Genomic DNA, 20,502 nt, shown 5'->3' with positions numbered 1-20,502 from the left:
CTGTTTTCACACACAGATAGAGAGATAGATATCACTATGAATATCACTGTTTCCACATCTTCAGGTATGTAATCATTTTCCTATGCTACCACAGACACTTCCCAAGATTCATTCCATCACAGTTCCATCTCACTTTCTATTATTTTTCACCACTCCATGTGAATTCCCAGCTCCACAATTTCTTATACATATTGATCCTTTCCTCAGTTTCTCTGTTGTAACAGCTTTCTCTCCCTCACACCTATTCAACACTATCCAGACCCGTAACCCTAGTGTACTAATACCAATGTCTGTTGTAACATCATTCCCAACCAATTCCTTGAAGCACTCTCTTCACATCTCATAATTTTCATTGTGTCACAAACAGTCTCCCAGATTTGTACAGTACACCCTCATCATTTATTTAGTTCTATCTTTTGCACCTAATGAATTCCTTCTTAAACACCTCTTTATTTTCCAAGATTTTTATATCATCTTTTCCCAAAATCCACATTTAGTTCCCTTTTTGCCATATGTACTAAATATTTCAATCTTTTATTCAAGACTTTATGTTCTACACTCCTTGCCCTCTGCTCATTACCATCTTCTGAAGATTCAGCTTCTACCATTCAAATTCTCTCTTCCTCATCAACCAAATCTCTTAAAGCTTTATTCCACCAAGCTGTTCCAGAATGTACATACACATATCTAATACTCAAACTCATACAAACTTACATCCAAATGATAGTCAACCAATTACTCATATTTCCTGCTGATACATTATGGAGAACTGATATGATTACATAAATATTTCATTTCTGCTATTTCTCTAGCGACAAGCTCTACAGCTATCAAAATAAGTAAAAAAAAAAAAAATCCATTTAAAGGCAGCACCAAACTTTGATAACAAATATAATCTAAGGATTATTTTCCTTGCAAAATGATTTCTGTTATGTAATAATGTTTGCTGAGAGTGAACAGGAGCTGCTGAGGGTTGTAAGCATCTTTCACGATGTGCATAAGTATAACTGATTAAGGGTAAGTGCAAGTGAAAATAAAGTAATGGAAACAGTGAAACCTTAGATTTTGTAAAAACCTATAGAGTGAAAGAAAAAAGTGTACTAAACTGAAAGAATAAAGTGTAATAAACTGTGTTATAGATATGGGGGAAGAAAGACTAGAAGAGGTGGAAGATTTAAGTATTTAGGAGCTATGGAGCTATCTTGGGTAAGTTTGGTGATATGGAAGGTGAATAAGGGATAAAGCAATACAAGGTAGAAGAATCACCAGGTCATGCAACAGGTTAATGATGGATATAGGAGTAAGTGTGGTAGTGAAGAAAGGATTAAGGGAAAGCACAGTACTCCCATCCCTGGCCTATGCAGTTGAAACATGGACATGGAATGAGTCACAGAAGTCACGAATCCAGGCTGTGGAAATGAAGTACCTGAAAGGAGCATGTGGTATGATTAGATGGAATAAAGAAATAAATGAGGGGGTGTATGAGAGATGCGGTATGGCACATAATGCTAAGAGAATGAATTGTGGAGTAGCACGGTGGGTGAAACATAACACTCTAGGTGGTTTGGGCATGTGGAAAGAATGCAAGACGAGGAGTTTACAAGGAGAGTGTATGAAAGTACAATTAAAAGGGTGAGAGGTAGATCACCTGTGACATGAGGAAGTAGAGAAATGGTTGAAGAATGTAGGGAATGATGTATGCGAGGGGGAATGTATGGAAGAGAGACAAGTAGAGATTCTTTTGGTGTGGCTACCCCCTTGATGGGAGTTCCCATGGGGAACAGGAATCAGAGATACAGATAGATAGATAGACGAAGTCAAAAATTAATCTGTGGAAGTATTAACAGGTTCAGCATGGGCTGTAAACATAAAACTGTGTCTCAATCCAATATCTTTTATAAGATATTTTTTAGTTTCTTAAGATTTCTGGCAGTGGGCATAAGAGCCCTGGTTTTTGTGGATTATACATAACAGATAAAGAGTGGATATGAGTTAATATGGATCTTCTTTACCTGTCCCTTCTTTATCTGTTCCTGGTACTATGGAGGACACAACAAACTAGTATAAAAAAGTAAATGGTTTCCCATTCTCCTAGATATAATTCTTAAATCTGAAAAAAGTCGATCAACTATAGCAACAATAAATCATACAGTGCTTTACACATAAACTCAACAAGGATTACATCATCCACAAAACCAACATTCACTTCATGGCTGAAATAATTTTATGAACATGTAAATCATGTCGCACTCACCAAGTACTCAACAAGTGGGGAGAATGCAAAGGTGCCAATTCCTGAGCCACAAACAGCAATACCTGTAGCAAATGACCGTCTCTTCTCAAAGTACCCAGTGACACACACAATGGCTGGTAAATATATCAGACCAAACCCAAGACCTGTGAACCAAGTTATAAAGTAATTATTCATTTGTAAACAGCCTCTGTCATCCATTCCAACACATTCTACAGTTTAACATATATGGTCTCTTATGTTCATCCTACAATCATTAGGAAATATGCTGCCAGATATTCATGCATACTCACTACTACATTTCTATGTCATAAAATTACATTAACATACAATCCCTTCGTTGTATAAATGGTTTGATGTTTATTCCTATTATTCTTATTGTCATTCACATGCACATGTTTGTCAATGATTTAAGAAAAAAACTGAGAAAAGTAAAGATAAAAGCTCCAAATTTTCATAATCCTAATGCAACTTCTTTCATGACTTTCTCTGGGAAAGGTACTGCTTTACTGGGCGAGTAGCCTTGTGTTGCGCTGAACGCATAGCCAAGATTATCTTGGCTGGGATAAAGCCCTATGTTCTATCTTATACTAATTCTTTCTCTACCAAGTCATGTTGTGATTGCTTCTGCTCTGAACTGTCTATACCCTTAACTGAGCACCACTTTCCCATCTGTATCTAATTAGACATTCTAAAGTTTGTAGTTTTCTGGCTTGGTCCTCAACTATCTGTGCCCTTACTTGATAATGCTCTCAACTGTATGCATTTTCATATCCTGCCAGCCTCAACCCCTAATCTGACTGGGCCTTCACACACTTACCTGCACCAAGACCAATGGTGACATACAAGGTTTCCACGTTAGGGGCCCAAATGGACACAAAGAGAGCGATTGAAGCAAGGAGGGCCCCAATGATTGTCACAACACGGCAACCAAACTTGTTAACCAGCATTCCAGCAATTGGACCTGAGGAGTAGTGATGACATTTGTAAGATATAAGATCTAGGACAAATGGACAAACTACAAATGCATCTCTACTTTAACTTAATTAGCCTCATCTAACCTCATACACCACTATTCAGTTAAATGAGAAGAGGCATCCAGTGCTTTTTGAGAATCTTTTGTTAAATTGTAGTACGAAAAATTTGAAGTGGTCAACAAAAGCTATGACTGTAACTGACTGGTTAAGAAAAAAAACCTTGCCATTTCTACATAGTGACTGGCCACATCTGCTTTCATTTGGTAAGAATCATACATGTACACCAAAATGTGTTAATTCATACAAGTGACTTTTCTCTGCCTCTCCATATCATGCTTTATTCTACCTTCTTATACCAGATGACTTCTTAAACTACTATCACCTTTTTTTTTAAATGAAAAAATATACTTCCAGAATCAAACACGATAATTCAGTTTACCTCTAGAAAAATAGGTGAAGATTTGTATGGGTTTTCAGAAAAGAAGAGTGAATGTTGGGGTGAAGAGGATGGCGAGAGTAAGTGAGCTTAAGAAGGAGACCTGTGTGAGGAAGTACCAGGAGAGACTGAGTACAGAATGGAAAAAGGTGATAACAATGGAAGCAAGGGGAGTGGGGGAGGAATGGGATGTATTTAGGGAATCAGTGATGGATTGCGCAAAAGATGCTTGTGGCATGAGAAGAGTGGGAGGTGGGTTGATTAGAAAGGGTAGTGAGTGGTGGGATGAAGAAGTAAGAGTATTAGTGAAAGAGAAGAGAGAGGCATTTGGATGATTTTTGCAGGGAAAAAATGCAATTGAGTGGGAGATGTATAAAAGAAAGAGACAAGAGGTCAAGAGAAAGGTGCAAGAGGTGAAAAAAAGGGCAAATGAGAGTTGGGGTGAGAGAGTATCATTAAATTTTAGGGAGAATAAAAAGATGTTCTGGAAGGAGGTAAATAAAGTGCATAAGACAAGGGAGCAAATGGGAACTTCAGTGAAGGGCGCAAATGGGGAGGTGATAACAAGTAGTGGTGATGTGAGAAGGAGATGGAGTGAGTATTTTGAAGGTTTGTTGAATGTGTTTGATGATAGAGTGGCAGATATAGGGTGTTTTGGTCGAGGTGGTGTGCAAAGTGAGAGGGTTAGGGAAAATGATTTGGTAAACAGAGAAGAGGTAGTGAAAGCTTTGCGGAAGATGAAAGCCAGCAAGGCAGCAGGTTTGGATGGTATTGCAGTGGAATTTATTAAAAAAGGGGGTGACTGTATTGTTGACTGGTTGGTAAGGTTATTTAATGTATGTATGACTCATGGTGAGGTGCCTGAGGATTGGCGGAATGCGTGCATAGTGCCATTGTACAAAGGCAAAGGGGATAAGAGTGAGTGCTCAAATTACAGAGGTATAAGTTTGTTGAGTATTCCTGGTAAATTATATGGGAGGGTATTGATTGAGAGGGTGAAGGCATGTACAGAGCATCAGATTGGGGAAGAGCAGTGTGGTTTCAGAAGTGGTAGAGGATGTGTGGATCAGGTGTTTGCTTTGAAGAATGTATGTGAGAAATACTTAGGAAAGCAAATGGATTTGTATGTAGCATTTATGGATCTGGAGAAGGCATATGATAGAGTTGATAGAGATGCTCTGTGGAAGGTATTAAGAATATATGGTGTGGGAGGAAAGTTGTTAGAAGCAGTGAAAAGTTTTTATCGAGGATGTAAGGCATGTGTACGTGTAGGAAGAGAGGAAAGTGATTGGTTCTCAGTGAATGTAGGTTTGCGGCAGGGGTGTGTGATGTCTCCATGGTTGTTTAATTTGTTTATGGATGGGGTTGTTAGGGAGGTAAATGCAAGAGTCCTGGAAAGAGGGGCAAGTATGAAGTCTGTTGGGGATGAGAGAGCTTGGGAAGTGAGTCAGTTGTTGTTCGCTGATGATACAGCGCTGGTGGCTGATTCATGTGAGAAACTGCAGAAGCTGGTGACTGAGTTTGGTAAAGTGTGTGGAAGAAGAAAGTTAAGAGTAAATGTGAATAAGAGCAAGGTTATTAGGTACAGTAGGGTTGAGGGTCAAATCAATTGGGAGGTGAGTTTGAATGGAGAAAAACTGGAGGAAGTGAAGTGTTTTAGATATCTGGGAGTGGATCTGGCAGCGGATGGAACCATGGAAGCGGAAGTGGATCATAGGGTGGGGGAGGGGGCGAAAATTCTGGGGGCCTTGAAGAATGTGTGGAAGTCGAGAACATTATCTCGGAAAGCAAAAATGGGTATGTTTGAAGGAATAGTGGTTCCAACAATGTTGTATGGTTGCGAGGCGTGGGCTATGGATAGAGTTGTGCGCAGGAGGATGGATGTGCTGGAAATGAGATGTTTGAGGACAATGTGTGGTGTGAGGTGGTTTGATCGAGTGAGTAACGTAAGGGTAAGAGAGATGTGTGGAAATAAAAAGAGCGTGGTTGAGAGAGCAGAAGAGGGTGTTTTGAAGTGTTTTGGGCACATGGAGAGAATGAGTGAGAAAAGATTGACCAAGAGGATATATGTGTCGGAGGTGGAGGGAACGAGGAGAAGAGGGAGACCAAATTGGAGGTGGAAAGATGGAGTGAAAAAGATTTTGTGTGATCGGGGCCTGAACATGCAGGAGGGTGAAAGGAGGGCAAGGAATAGAGTGAATTGGAGCGATGTGGTATACCGGGGTTGACGTGCTGTCAGTGGATTGAATCAAGGCATGTGAAGCGTCTGGGGTAAACCATGGAAAGCTGTGTAGGTATGTATATTTGCGTGTGTGGACGTATGTATATACATGTGTATGGGGGGGGTTGGGCCATTTCTTTCGTCTGTTTCCTTGCGCTACCTCGCAAACGCGGGAGACAGTGACAAAAAAAAAAAAAAAAAAAAAAAAAAAGTGTAAATCAAGGAAACAGACGAAAGAATGGCCCAACCCACCCACATACACATGTATATACATACACATCCACACATGCACATATACATACCTATACATCTCAACATATACATACATATACACACACAGACATATACATATATACACATGTACATAATTCATACTGTCTGCCCTTATTCATTCCCATCACCACCCCGCCACACATGAAATAACAACCCTCTCCCCCGCATGCGGGCGAGGTTGCGCTAGGAAAAGACAACAAAAGCCACATTCGTTCACATTCAGTCTCTAGCTGTCATGTATAATGCACCAAAACCAATAATAATAATAATAATAATAATAATAATAATAATAATAATAATAATCATAATCTTAACACACTCAAAGGTATTTCCAACTGCTTACAAGAAAGTATCCAGAAAGGCCTCTTACCAGCCTATGTCCCAATTCCCTCCACCTTATATGAAGGAATTAACATCAGAAACTAAAAACTTACTTTAGAAAAGTGATAGAAAATACATAAAGCTACCTAAGATCAGAACATTAACCCTAATGAAGGCCAAGGCCAATCAGATCTCCTCTGCAATGATAAACTCAGCACATGCCTTGACCTTTGAGAACAGGTTACCTCCTCAATCTGGTAAAGTATCTGAAAATCTTCCCATTTCTGAGGACAAAATTTCTAAAAGTATGACAGTATGGCCATGTATGAAATGAAAAGATGCATGTATGTTTACCATAAACATTCAAACTTAGATAGATATCTAAGTACACATGACTTGACATAAATGTCTTCCCTCTGACCACATACCTTAGACATACCTACAGATTGCTAACATTCTACATGTTGTAAATAAAAGGTCTAGGTGACTGCATAAACATTTTGCCATTACATATTTTGTACCTATGTGTACGTGTACTTCTGCATGAGCTGGTGTATGCAAAATTTTTCATGTAAAGGCAAATCTAAGAAGGATGAATGAACTCCTGTCATCATCATGGACAAAACATCATCAGCCAATAACTTTTTCAGAGTTAAAGTGAATGCAGGGTGCAACAGACCAAGTGTATATTTACCTCCAGGACTGAGAAAGTTCATGGTACAGTATTTAGTGTGGGCCATATATAATATAAATCTTTAAATATACAAAAAATATGTAGAAGTAAAGATGTATGCAGACATGAAATTGATTAGTAGATAACTTTCTGGGCCCATACATACTTTTGTATGATATTTACCTTTTTCAATGAAAAAAAAAAAGTCCTCTGGACTTGGTTTAAACAGAAATCATTCATACTCTCTTAGTCAAATGGGAGGATGTGATGGGCCACATGAAGCCCAAAGGCCATCAGGTATGTGTGACGCCCATGCATGTGAATGTGAATATTTACATGTCTAAAGAAGTATTTGAATGGATGTTAGTGTTCGTGAGAAGCATTTGTGCTAGTACATGGAGATGTGTGGGGTTAAATCTAAATATGTGGGGTTATGTGCATACCTAAGGATCTGATAAATTGTATTGCTTCCATCATCAATAAGTTCCAACTGCCATACTGGATGTTAGATTGGCTTCAAATGAAAATACTTTAAAAAAAGGACCATCCATCAACCATTTTTGTATGGTTTTGGTTCAATCTGCATTGGCTTCAGGCCGAAGTATTTTTTAAAGTTTAGCTAGTCTGAGACCATTTTGTCCTGTGGCGGTTATGATGTTGGATGAGCAGGCATTAATAAAAATGATAAAGGATCATCCATAGATCACTACTAAGTTTTCGTTCAATCTGCAAGATTGAACATTTTCTAAGTTTCAGCCAATCAGAGCAAATGACGGGCTATAGCCGTCATACTGGCATGAAAAAAAAAAAAAAAAGGTTCAATCTGCTTGTGGCTTCCAGCAAGAAGACTTCTGAAATTTCAGCCAGACAACATTTTATCCTATGACTGCTGCATTAGACCCTGGATGGACATGAAATAAGGATAAGCTGATGAAGGATCATGCACAGATCATTTCTGAAAATAAAATCTTCAGTCAATCTGCCAAGTAGTTTCCGACGTCTTTTTTTTTTTTTTCAAGCCAATCAAAACGAAAATGATTGATTGAGACGGCCATGAGGGTTGTCGGACTGGCATAGAATGAGAGCTTAATTGATCACCAGCCATTAATCATCTCTTCAGAAGGCTGGTTCAGTTTGTCCTGAGGTTTCTGACAAGATCAGCGAAATTTCATCCAGAGTACGTACATTCTGCCCTCAGAGCACACACATTAGACCTTGGATTCGCAGGAAATGACGCAAATTGAAGAACGATCCACAGATTATTTCTAATACGTTTTAGGTCATGCTGTACAGTAGTTCCCAACAAAATGTTCGAATTTTTTCAGACAACTGTAGTCGATAACAGGTCGTGTAGGCCATGATGGATTGCGGCAGCTCGGCACGAAATAACGAAGCATGGTAGAGCACCATCCATCAAATCACCTCTGTAAAGTTTTTTTTTTACTCCAATTCATTCAATTCTTTCCAAGATTTTTTTTCCTGAAATTTCCGTCCTGTGGCGGTCGTATGAGAAACTGGAAGGTAGTTAATACAGGATGATCCAATGATGATTTCTGGAGTTTCCGTTCAAATGACCTGTGGTTCTCACATAACTAAACTATTAAAAGACAGACGATGAACACGACGATGAAGGACGCAAACTGACGACACCAACTCACTAAGTGACCTAATTAATGTTCAGTACGTGTACTAAACTGTGTCTATACTGAAAAGGTACAGTGGGTGTACTAAACTGTGTCTACGGTATACTGAAGTGTGTCTATATTGAAGGGTACAGTGGGTGTACTAAACTGTCTATACTGAAGGGTACAGTGCGTGTACTAAACTGTGTCTATACTGAAGGGTACAGTGCGTGTACTAAACTGTGTCTATACTGAAGGGTACAGTGGGTGTACTAAACTGTCCGTATGATGTGAGGTAGAGTACTTACAGTGAAGTGTCCGTAATATGAAAGGTACACTACGCATACTGAAGTGTCTATAATGAAGGGTACAGTGAGTATACTGAACTGTGTATAATGAAAGGTATAGTAGGTATACTGAACAGTGTCTGTACTAAAAAGTATAGTACGTATAATGAACAACAGTGTCTATAATAAAAAGTATAGTACGTATAATGAACAACAGTGTCTATAATAAAAAGTATAGTACGTATAATGAACAATGTCAGTTTAATGGAATCTATAGTACATATACCGCACAGTGTCTGTATAATGTAAGGTACAGTATGTATAATAAAACGTATAGTAAGTATACAGAACATTTTCTCTTTAAGAGGCTTATGTAAATATATGCAAGTGGACACAATCTTACACTAGAGCTTCACATAATCCTATCTATACTGGATCTTTTGACTTTATCATTTGAATCTACAGATCATTTGAAACTACAGATTTTACAGAAAAACCCATCCATGTTAAACACCTCATACTCAAGTGTACCTACCTACATGCAGGTGATACCTGAGCGAACTCTGTCTTAAAACGAAATTCGGTAACTATCTCTAGTTACAGCGAAGGCTGGACTACCACAATATGTGAAGAGTTAATGGGCAAACGATAAACATAATTTGCATTAGCGGTAAGAAAAAATGGTAAAATTAAATATTTTATAGAAAAACCTATACCATTACCCTTTTATGGTAGCCGATATGAGAAGGGCAATGGCATGGCCAAGATAGATAGATAGATAGATAGAGATAGAGAGAGAGAGAGAGAGAGAGAGAGAGAGAGAGAGAGAGAATGTCTTGTGATAACTAACTGCGTGTTACGGGGAGAGAGTTTTAAACGTGTTGCCACGTCTCTTAATGTTGTATATATGTATAATGTCTTTACTTTCATGTATGTGTACACTCACACACACACACACACACACACACACACCCTAAGCGTCTGTCAGGTACCCACTTATCGACCAGTCCCAAGACACTGAGCACCTGGGTTGGGTGCAGGCCGACGGCCGCGCCCAGGATTTAAACATACGGGTCCGACCCCTGGCTGGCCCGTGCTGACTCATGGTCAGTAACGCTATTACACCACGGAGGCCCGTGTGTGTGTGTGTATGTGTGTGTGTGTGTGTGTGTGTGTGTGTGAGTGTAGACAGGAAAAGAATTACAGCAAAATGGTAGAAGATGGGAGGTGGGGCGGGCGAGGGGGTAGGGAGCTCAGCAGACGCGTGAGGTTCGAACCCAGGGCTGGGGAATGTGTCATGGGAAGGATGACCCAGCAGACCACACCACTGGGGAGAACCAGGCCGCAATATATTTCTCCGAATCTGTCTCGAGTCATCCATCCCCCTCCCCCCGGGGGTAACCACGTGACCCCCCCACACCTGGTGTGACAGAGGAGCCACGCCATGCGTGCGGAGACTGAGTCAATACAGGAGGAGGGGTGACGTGGCCGGCGGGCAGGACAGGCGGACGTGGTGTGTGGCGCTGCCGCCTCTGGCTCACACACCAGCCTGACCTGACCCTTTGCTGGGCGTCTGACAGCCTGCATGACACTCTACACGAGTACAGGGCGTTACAGGCCTGCATGACACTCTACACGAGTACAGGACGTTACAGGCCTGCATGACACCCTACAGAGTACAGGGCGTTACAGGCCTGCATGACACCCTACAGGAGTACAGGGCGTTACAGGCCTGCATGACACCCTACAGAGTACAGGGCGTTACAGACGTCGACGGAGGGCGTTGTGTTACTCGTTGCACTGTACCCACGAGACTGTAGCCAACACAAGCTCTCGTGGTCTGTAGGCAACACAAGCTCTCGTGGTCTGTAGCCAACACAAGCTCTCGTGGTCTGTAGCCAACACAAGCTCTCGTGGTCTGTAGGCAACACAAGCTCTCGTGGTCTGTAGCCAACACAAGCTCTCGTGGTCTGTAGGCAACACAAGCTCTCGTGGTCTGTAGGCAACACAAGCTCTCGTGGTCTGTAGGCAACACAAGCTCTCGTGGTCTGTAGGCAACACAAGCTCTCGTGGTCTGTAGGCAACACTAGCTCTCGTGGTCTGTAGCCAACACAAGCTCTCGTGGTCTGTAGGCAACACTAGCTTTCGTGGTCTGTAGGCAACACAAGCTCTCGTGGTCTGTAGGCAACACTAGCTCTCGTGGTCTGTAGGCAACACAAGCTTGACCACTAGCTTTCGTGGTCTGTAGGCAACACTAGCTTTCGTGGTCTGTAGGCAACACTAGCTCTCGTGGTCTGTAGGCAACACTAGCTCTCGTGGTCTGTAGGCAACACAAGACAAGCTTTCGTGGTCTGTAGGCAACACAAGCTCTCGTGGTCTGTAGGCAACACAAGCTTTCGTGGTCTGTAGGCAACACAAGCTTTCGTGGTCTGTAGGCAACACAAGCTCTCGTGGTCTGTAGGCAACACAAGCTTTCGTGGTCTGTAGGCAACACAAGCTTTCGTGGTCTGTAGGCAACACAAGCTTTCGTGGTCTGTAGGCAACACAAGCTCTCGTGGTCTGTAGGCAACACAAGCTCTCGTGGTCTGTAGGCAACACAAGCTCTCGTGGTCTGTAGGCAACACAAGCTTTCGTGGTCTGTAGGCAACACAAGCTCTCGTGGTCTGTAGGCAACACAAGCTTTCGTGGTCTGTAGGCAACACAAGCTCTCGTGGTCTGTAGGCAACACAAGCTTTCGTGGTCTGTAGGCAACACAAGCTCTCGTGGTCTGTAGGCAACACAAGCTCTCGTGGTCTGTAGGCAACACAAGCTCTCGTGGTCTGTAGGCAACACAAGCTCTCGTGGTCTGTAGGCAACACAAGCTTCGTGGTCTGTAGGCAACACAAGCTTCGTGGTCTGTAGGCAACACAAGCTCTCGTGGTCTGTAGGCAACACAAGCTTTCGTGGTCTGTAGGCAACACAAGCTTTCGTGGTCTGTAGGCAACACAAGCTCTCGTGGTCTGTAGGCAACACAAGCTCTCGTGGTCTGTAGGCAACACAAGCTCTCGTGGTCTGTAGGCAACACAAGCTTTCGTGGTCTGTAGGCAACACAAGCTTCTCGTGGTCTGTAGGCAACACAAGCTCTCGTGGTCTGTAGGCAACACAAGCTCTCGTGGTCCAGATCGCAACACAAGCTTTCGTGGTCTGTAGGCAACACAAGCTCTCGTGGTCTGTAGGCAACACAAGCTCTCGTGGTCTGTAGGCAACACAAGCTCTCGTGGTCTGTAGGCAACACAAGCTCTCGTGGTCTGTAGGCAACACAAGCTTTCGTGGTCTGTAGGCAACACAAGCTCTCGTGGTCTGTAGGCAACACAAGCTCTCGTGGTCTGTAGGCAACACAAGCTTTCGTGGTCTGTAGGCAACACAAGCTCTCGTGGTCTGTAGGCAACACAAGCTTTCGTGGTCTGTAGGCAACACAAGCTCTCGTGGTCTGTAGGCAACACAAGCTCTCGTGGTCTGTAGGCAACACAAGCTCTCGTGGTCTGTAGGCAACACAAGCTCTCGTGGTCTGTAGGCAACACAGCTCTCGTGGTCTGTAGGCAACAATGGCTCTGGTGGTCTGTAGGCAACACAAGCTCTCGTGGTCTGTAGGCAACACAAGCTCTCATGGTCTGTAGGCAACAATGGCTTTCGTGGTCTGTAGGCAACAATGGCTCTGGTGGTCTGTCATTCCTAGTGCCCACAGCTGGACGTGTGATGGCGGCCTCCTCACCCTAGTCTTCTGACACTCAGGTTCCCGAGGCTAACTTCTGCTATGCTATCCTGTCTCTACCAGCATGTTCTAGCCTACCGTAACACGTCACCTTGTGACGGGCCATGAGGTCTACCAGCATGTTCTAGCCTACCGTAACACGTCACCTTGTGACGGGCCATGAGGTCTACCAGCATGTTCTAGCCTACCGTAACACGTCACCTTGTGACGGGCCACGAGGTCTACCAGCATGTTCTAGCCTACCGTAACACGTCACCTTGTGACGGGCCATGAGGTCTACCAGCATGTTCTAGCCTACCGTAACACGTCACCTTGTGACGGGCCATGAGGTCTAACAGCATGTTCTAGCCTACCGTAACACATCACCTTGTGACGGGCCACGAGGTCTACCAGCATGTTCTAGCCTACTGTAACACGTCACCTTCTGACGGGCCATGAGGTCTACCAGCATGTTCTAGCCTACCGTAACACGTCACCTTGTGACGGGCCATAAGGTCTTCTGTGGCCTGTGCTTCCCATGTTACATCTCTCACCACCGTCACACATCTGCTGCTCGCCACACAGACCCTCAGTATGGGTAAACTGTCTCCAGGCCAGGTGTAGAGCACAGGTGTGGTAAACTGTCTCCAGGCCAGGTGTAGAGTACAGAAGGTGTGGTAAACTGTCTCCAGGCCAGGTGTAGTGTACAGCAGGTGTGGTAAACTGTCTCCAGGCCAGTGTAATGTACAGGAGGTGTGGTAAACTGTCTCCAGGCCAGGTGTAGTGTACAACAGGTGTGGTAAACTGTCTCCAGGTTAGGTATAGTGTACAGGAGGTGTGGTAAACTGTCTCCAGGCCAGTGTAATGTACAGGAGGTGTGGTAAACTGTCTCCAGGCCAGGTGTAATGTACAACAGGTGTGGTAAACTGTCTCCAGGTTAGGTATAGTGTACAGCAGGTGTGGTAAACTGTCTCCAGGCCAGTGTAATGTACAGAAGGTGTGGTAAACTGTCTCCAGGCCAGAAGTAGTGTACAGCAGGTGTGGTAAACTGTCTCCAGGCCAGTAGTGTACAGCAGGTGTGGTAAACTGTCTCCAGGCCAGTAGTGTACAGCAGGTGTGGTAAACTGTCTCCAGCCAGGTGTGGTAAACTGACTCCAGGCCAGGTGTAGTGTACAGCAGGTGTGGTAAACTGTCTCCAGGCCAAGTGTAGTGTACAGCAGGTGGTAAACTGTCTCCAGGTCAGGTATAGTGTACAGGAGGTGTGGTAAACTGTCTCCAAGCCAGGGGTAGTGTACATAGGCGTGGTAAACTGTCTCAAGGCCAGTGTGATGTACAGGAGGTGTGGTAAACTGTCTCCAGGCCAGGAGTAGTGTACATAGGCGTGGTAAACTACACGATCACAGTTAACGCCTGTTATCTGATACGGGTCTGGTGATCAAGAGGTGAGTGGTCATGCGTGAGGCGTCTGGCTACCTGGCCACCAACATTCCTCCAGTCATCATATTCATCACCGGATCATTAAGTCATCCATATATCATCACTATTACCTGATCATTCTTATATCATCACTATTACCTGATCATTCTTATATCATCACTATTACCTGATCATTCTTATATCATCACTATTACCTGACGTTAACTCTTATATGTATACTAATACCTGTTCATAACACATCACTATCTACCACACTAATCCATATATCCTCTACCACTCACCACAGTAATGTGTATATGAACCATTCACCACAGTAACGTGTACACAGTTTCTGATGACATCTTCCACTACCACAACACACAACCTGGACGGAACCCAGTGGTCTGGTGCTGTTTGAAGTTCTGACTGTTACCACAGTGTTCTCCTCTGCCCATTGTATGTTCTCCCAGGCTCCCACAGAGTTCTCCTCTGTCCACTGTGTGTTCTCCCAGGCTCCCACAGAGTTCTCCTCTGTCCACTGTGTGTTCTCCCAGGCTCCCACAGAGTTCTCCTCTGTCCACTGTGTGTTCTCCCAGGCTCCCACAGAGTTCTCCTCTGTCCACTGTGTGTTCTCCCAGGCTCCCACAGAGTTCTCCTCTGTCCACTGTGTGTTCTCCCAGGCTCCCACAGAGTTCTCCTCTGTCCACTGTGTGTTCTCCCAGGCTCCCACAGAGTTCCCCTCTGTCCACTGTGTGTTCTCCCAGGCTCCCACAGAGTTTTCCCCGGTTCTCAGTGTTCTCCTCGTCCCTCGGTGTTCAACTCGGTCCTCACAATGTTCTCCTCAGTGTTCTCCCCGGCAGTTAGGGATAGAACAAGTCGTCAAGTTTCGTTACACTCCGACCTAATAAAAACTTTAACAACAAACTACAACCCTTGTCACGTTTCACCACTGAATCTTTTTTTTACGTTGAAGGCTGCAGTCAGGGACCACAGTGGACATCAAGGCCTGGCCGTGGGTGAAACATGGAGGGAATTGTGAAAGGGAAAAAGATGAAACAAGGGAAAGTATTTATGAATTTTTTGGGAAAGTGGAAAACCTGTCTTGTGAAATGTGCCAGGTGCTACATTCATTCGTGTTTCATGACAATCTGTGGCATTCAAGTTTCCGGGGACAAGATCCAGTATTTGCTAAGTTTCATGACAATGTGACGCAACTGTCAAGATTCATACCATTTTGCAATACTTCTCTCTTTAATCATGACCAAAATAACGTCTAAAGTTTCATCATAATTAGCAGAACTTGTCTAACCTGGTAGTAATCTCTACCATTTGTCAAGTTTCATCAACACCGCCGCACCTGATGGTCAAGTTTCATGCCGCTTGTGGTTGTCAGATGTCATTACAGTCTGCAACACTTGTCAAGTTTCATGACCAACCTGTAGTGCTTCCCCAGTTTCAGTGGCTGTCAGCTTCGACCAAAACCCGCCCAGGTATGTCGTGTTCCACCACAATACGTGGCCAACTGTCAAGTTTCGTCAGCATGATGGAGAACTTTTTTAAAGTTTCACCACAACTTGGTACACAGAGGTGGCCAACCCTGGGCAGCCAGGTGTGGTGTGGGCTGGTGGTGCAGGAAACAGGAAATAACAACATGGTTGTCTATGAAGGAGAAATGTCTTGCTCGGGGGAAGCCGTTTATCTCATCTGCGTCAGAGACAATGACCTTAACCACTCCAAAGCCTTTTAAAGAACTCACGAGCCAATGGGATTCCTTCTCGTTCCAAGGGTAACAGGTGTGCGAGGCAGGTGTGGAAGGTTCAGTATAGTGAGACAGGCGTGGAAGGTTCAGTAGACTGAGGCAGGTGTGGAAGGTTCAGTATACTGAGTCAGGTGTGGAAGGTTCAGTATACTGAGGCAGATGTGGAAGGTTAGTATACTGAGTAAGGTGTGGAAGGTTCAGTATACTGAGTCAGGTGTGGAAGGTTCAGTATACTTAGTCAGGTGTGGAAGGTTCAGTATACTGAGGCAGGTGTGGAAGGTTAGTATACTGAGTCAGGTGTGGAAGGTACAGTATACTTAGTCAGGTGAGGAAGGTTCAGTATACTGAGTCAGGTGTGGAAGGTTCAGTATACTGAGTCAGGTGTGGAAGGTTCAGTATACTTAGTCAGGTGTGGAAGGTTCAGTATACTGAGTCAGGTGTGGAAGGTTCAGTATACTGAGTCAGGTGTGGAAGGTTCAGTATATTGAGTCAGGTGTGGAAGGTTCAGTATACTGAGTCAGGTGTGGAAGGTTCAGTATACTGAGTCAGGTGTGGAAGGTTCAGTATACTGAGTCAGGTGTGGAAGGTTCAGTATACTGAGGCAGGTGTGGAAGGTTCAGTATACTGAGTCAGGTGTGGAAGGTTCAGTACACTGAGTCAGGTGTGGAAGGTTCAGTATACTGAGTCAGGTGTGGAAGGTTTAGTATACTGAGTCAGGTGTGGAAGGTTCAGCATACTGAGTCAGGTGTGGAAGGTTCAGTATACTGAGTCAGGTGTGGAAGGTTCAGTATACTGAGTCAGGTGTGGAAGGTTCAGTATACTGAGTCAGGTGTGGAAGAAGCAGACCACTGGCTCCTCGCAAGGCCAGTGTGGCAGGCAACACTACTGACACACATGACTTTTAAGGAGATACAGCTGTAGTTCACTTTATATGTGACTACACAGACGAAAGTAATGACTAAGGAGATGCAAACACGTAAATGAACCAATGAATATATAAATAAATAAATAAGTACTACTACTACTACTACTACTACTACTACTATTACTACTACTTCTACTACTACTACTTCTACTACTACTACTACTACTACTACTAATAATAATAATAATAATAATAATAATATGATGTTGGACAAACCCCCTCCCTCTGTAAAGGCAGGTTCTCTCCTTGGTGTTTCCAGTATGACACAAAGTGTTTCCAGAATGATCCAGGTCTTTCCAGTATGAGGTAAGTATACCCAGTGTGAGGTAAGTATGCCCAGTATGAGGTAAGTATGCCCAGTATGAGGTAAGTATACCCAGAATGAGGTAAGTATGCCCAGTATAAGGTAAGTATGCCCAGTATGAGGTAAGTATGCCCAGTATGAGGTAAGTATGCCCAGTATGAGGTAAGTATGCCAGACATGACCAGGGGCCTGTGCTGGGCCACACTGTGCACCTGACCTAACCAATACACATTTCTAATACATGTTCATAACTCGACCAATTCAGATTTACAACAAATGTATATAACCCAACCAATACAGATTTACAACAATGTATATAACCTAACCAATACACATTTCCAACAGATGTATATAACCTAACCAATACACATTTCCAACAGCTATATAAAGTATTGCGTGTATATCCTGCGGCCTGAGGTCAAGTGACCGACCCAGTATAACTACAGTGAGTGAGGTGTGAGCAATCAGGAGGCAGTAGTGATCAATTATGCAAATGAGGGTAATGAGAACATACTGGAGGGAGGGGGGGGGGGGTTACAGCACTAGGCCAGAACCTCGACAGCCAATACAAGTGTACAGTCTCCCCCCCCCAGCCTGTCATGCCAGGTACCCCTCAAAGCCAGTCATGAAAGTTACCAATACTCTCTCTCTCTCTCTCTCTCTCTCTCTCTCTCTCTCTCTCTCTCTCTCTCTCTCTCTCTCTCTCTCTCTCTCTCTCTCTCTCTCTCTCTCTGTGTGTGTGTGTGTGTGTGTGTGTGTGGAGAGATCAGCACATTATCATTCCTCTGAGCCTAGTGGCATCCACAGAGTCTCACCTGAGCCTAGTGTTACCCCCAGAGTCTCACCTGAGCTTAGTATGACCCCCCAGAGTCTCACTTGAGCCTAGTATGACCCCCAGAGCTTGACCTGAGCCTAGTATGACCCCCGAGAGTCTCACCTGAGCTTAGTATGACCCCCCAGAGTCTCACTTGAGCCTAGTATGACCCCCAGAGCTTGACCTGAGCCTAGTATGACCCCGAGAGTCTCACCTGAGCTTAGTATGACCCCCCAGAGTCTCACTTGAGCCTAGTATGACCCCCAGAGCTTGACCTGAGCCTAGTATGACCCCGAGAGTCTCACCTGAGCTTAGTATGACCCCCAGAGTCTCACTTGAGCCTAGTATGACCCCCAGAGCTTGACCTGAGCCTAGTATGACCCTCAAAGCTTGACCTGAGCCTAGTATGACCTAGAGCCTCACCTGAGCCTAGTATGACCCCCCAGAGTCTCACTTGAGCCTAGTATGACCCCCAGAGCCTACCTGAGCCTAGAGTTACCCCCACAGTCTTACCTGAGCCTAGTATGACCCTCAAAGCTTGACCTGAGTCTAGTATGACCCCAAGAGTCTCACCTGAGCCTAGAGCTTGACCTGAGTCTAGTATGACCCCCACAGTCTCACCTGAGCCGAATATGACCCTCAAAGCTTGACCTGAGCCTAGTATGGGCCCCCAGAGCATGACCTGAGCCTAGCATGACCCCCTCCAGTATATCAAAGGACACAGTGCTCATTATTCACAAGGTCTTGATCTAAACATGTTTTTCCCAGCTGGCTCAGGCCTACGTGAGCGGCGATAACGGGTATCAGTGAAGTGTTTTCCCAGACTTGATTGGAAGGTGTTGGTAGTGTTGGCAGTGACAACACGTGGTGGTAACGTGTTCCAGTGTTGCATGTTACGTTGTCCAAATTACTTTTGAGTCTTGTGAGCGCCCACTACATCTGGGGATCTGCCAATGTTTTCTTCTATAATCATTATTTCTGAGCGACATTAGTGGCTTTGTGTGCACCTGAGCCTATGTGACCCCCAGAGTCTCACCTGAGCCTATGTGACCCCCCAGAGTCTCACCTGAGCCTATGTGACCCCCAGAGTCTCCCCTGAGCCTATGTGACCTCCAGAGTCTCACCTGAGCCTCTGTGACCCCCAGAGTCTCACATGAGCCTGTGACCTCCAGAGTCTCACCTGAGCCTATGTGACCCCCAGAGTCTCACCTGAGCCTATGTGACCCCCAGAGTCTCACCTGAGCCTATGTGACCCCCAGAGTCTCACCTGAGCCTATGTGACCTCCAGTCTCACCTGAACCTATGTGACCCCCAGTCTCACCTGAACCTATGTGACCCCCAGAGTCTCACCTGAGCCTATGAGATCCCCAGAGTCTCACCTGAACCTATGTGACCCCCAGATTCTCATCTGAACCTATGTGACCCCAAGAGTCTCACGTGAGCCTATGTGACCCCCAGAGTCTCACCTGAGCCTATGTGACCCCCAGAGTCTCACCTGAGCCTATGTGACCCCCAGAGTCTCACCTGAGCCTATGTGACCTCCAGTCTCACCTGAACCTATGTGACCCCCAGTCTCACCTGAACCTATGTGACCCCCAGAGTCTCACCTGAGCCTATGAGATCCCCAGAGTCTCACCTGAACCTATGTGACCCCCAGATTCTCATCTGAACCTATGTGACCCCAAGAGTCTCACGTGAGCCTATGTGACCCCCAGAGTCTCACCTGAGCCTATGTGACCCCAAGAGTCTCACGTGAGCCTATGTGGCCCCCAGAGTCTCACGTGAGCCTATGTGACCCCCAGAGTCTCACCTGAGCCTAGCGTGACGCCCCCAGAGTCTCACCTGAGCCTAGCGTGACGCCCCCAGAGTCTTACCTGAGCCTCGCGCGACACCCCCAGAGTCTTACCTGAGCCTAGCGTGACGCCCCCAGAGTCTCACCTGAGCCTAGCGTGACGCCCACGAGGATGGAGGCGATCCACGAGGTGGCTGCAGCCGAGGCCTTGTAGTAGAGCATCAGGTGGACGAAGTAGATGCCGAAGGTGTAGGTGAAGCCGTCCGCTGCCGGGGAGAGAGAGAGAGAGAGAGGGAGGTTAGTGGTCGACTGACGACACCAGGGAGAGAGAGAGAGAGAGAGAGAGAGAGAGAGAGAGAGAGAGAGAGAGAGAGAGAGAGAGAGAGAGAGAGAGAGAGGTTAGTGGTCGACTGGCACCAGGGAGAGAGAGAGAGAGAGAGAGAGAGAGAGAGAGAGAGAGAGAGAGAGAGAGAGAGAGAGAGAGAGAGAGAGGTTAGTGGTCGACTGGCACCAGGGAGAGAGAGAGAGAGAGAGAGAGAGAGAGGTTAGTGGTCGACTGGCACCAGGGAGAGAGAGAGAGAGAGAGAGAGAGAGAGAGAGAGAGAGAGAGAGAGAGAGAGAGAGAGAGAGAGAGAGAGAGGTTAGTGGTCGACTGGCACCAGGGAGAGAGAGAGAGAGAGAGAGAGAGAGAGAGAGGTTAG

At 44.9% G+C, this 20,502-nt stretch overlaps 1 protein-coding gene across 4 annotated transcripts in view; it reads right to left on the bottom strand.

Annotated features, from left to right (window-relative positions):
- The window catches only part of LOC139749613 (monocarboxylate transporter 14-like), a 154,212-nt gene that overhangs the window by 37,973 nt on the left and 95,737 nt on the right, over positions 1-20,502 (bottom strand). For all 4 annotated transcript variants that reach the window (XM_071663745.1, XM_071663743.1, XM_071663744.1 and 1 more), the window contains 3 exons: positions 19,948-20,067; positions 3,072-3,215; positions 2,255-2,397 (listed from right to left, as the gene is read on the bottom strand). In XM_071663745.1, the coding sequence (XP_071519846.1) occupies positions 2,255-2,397; positions 3,072-3,215; positions 19,948-20,023 (363 nt within the window). In that variant the 5' untranslated portion in view covers positions 20,024-20,067. The remainder of the gene's footprint in view (positions 1-2,254; positions 2,398-3,071; positions 3,216-19,947; positions 20,068-20,502) is intronic.

The sequence above is a fragment of the Panulirus ornatus genome, chromosome 7, assembly GCF_036320965.1.
Source record: "Panulirus ornatus isolate Po-2019 chromosome 7, ASM3632096v1, whole genome shotgun sequence".
In the NCBI taxonomy this organism is placed as follows: Eukaryota; Metazoa; Arthropoda; class Malacostraca; order Decapoda; family Palinuridae; genus Panulirus; species Panulirus ornatus.
This window is presented reverse-complemented; position numbering and strand designations above follow the sequence as displayed.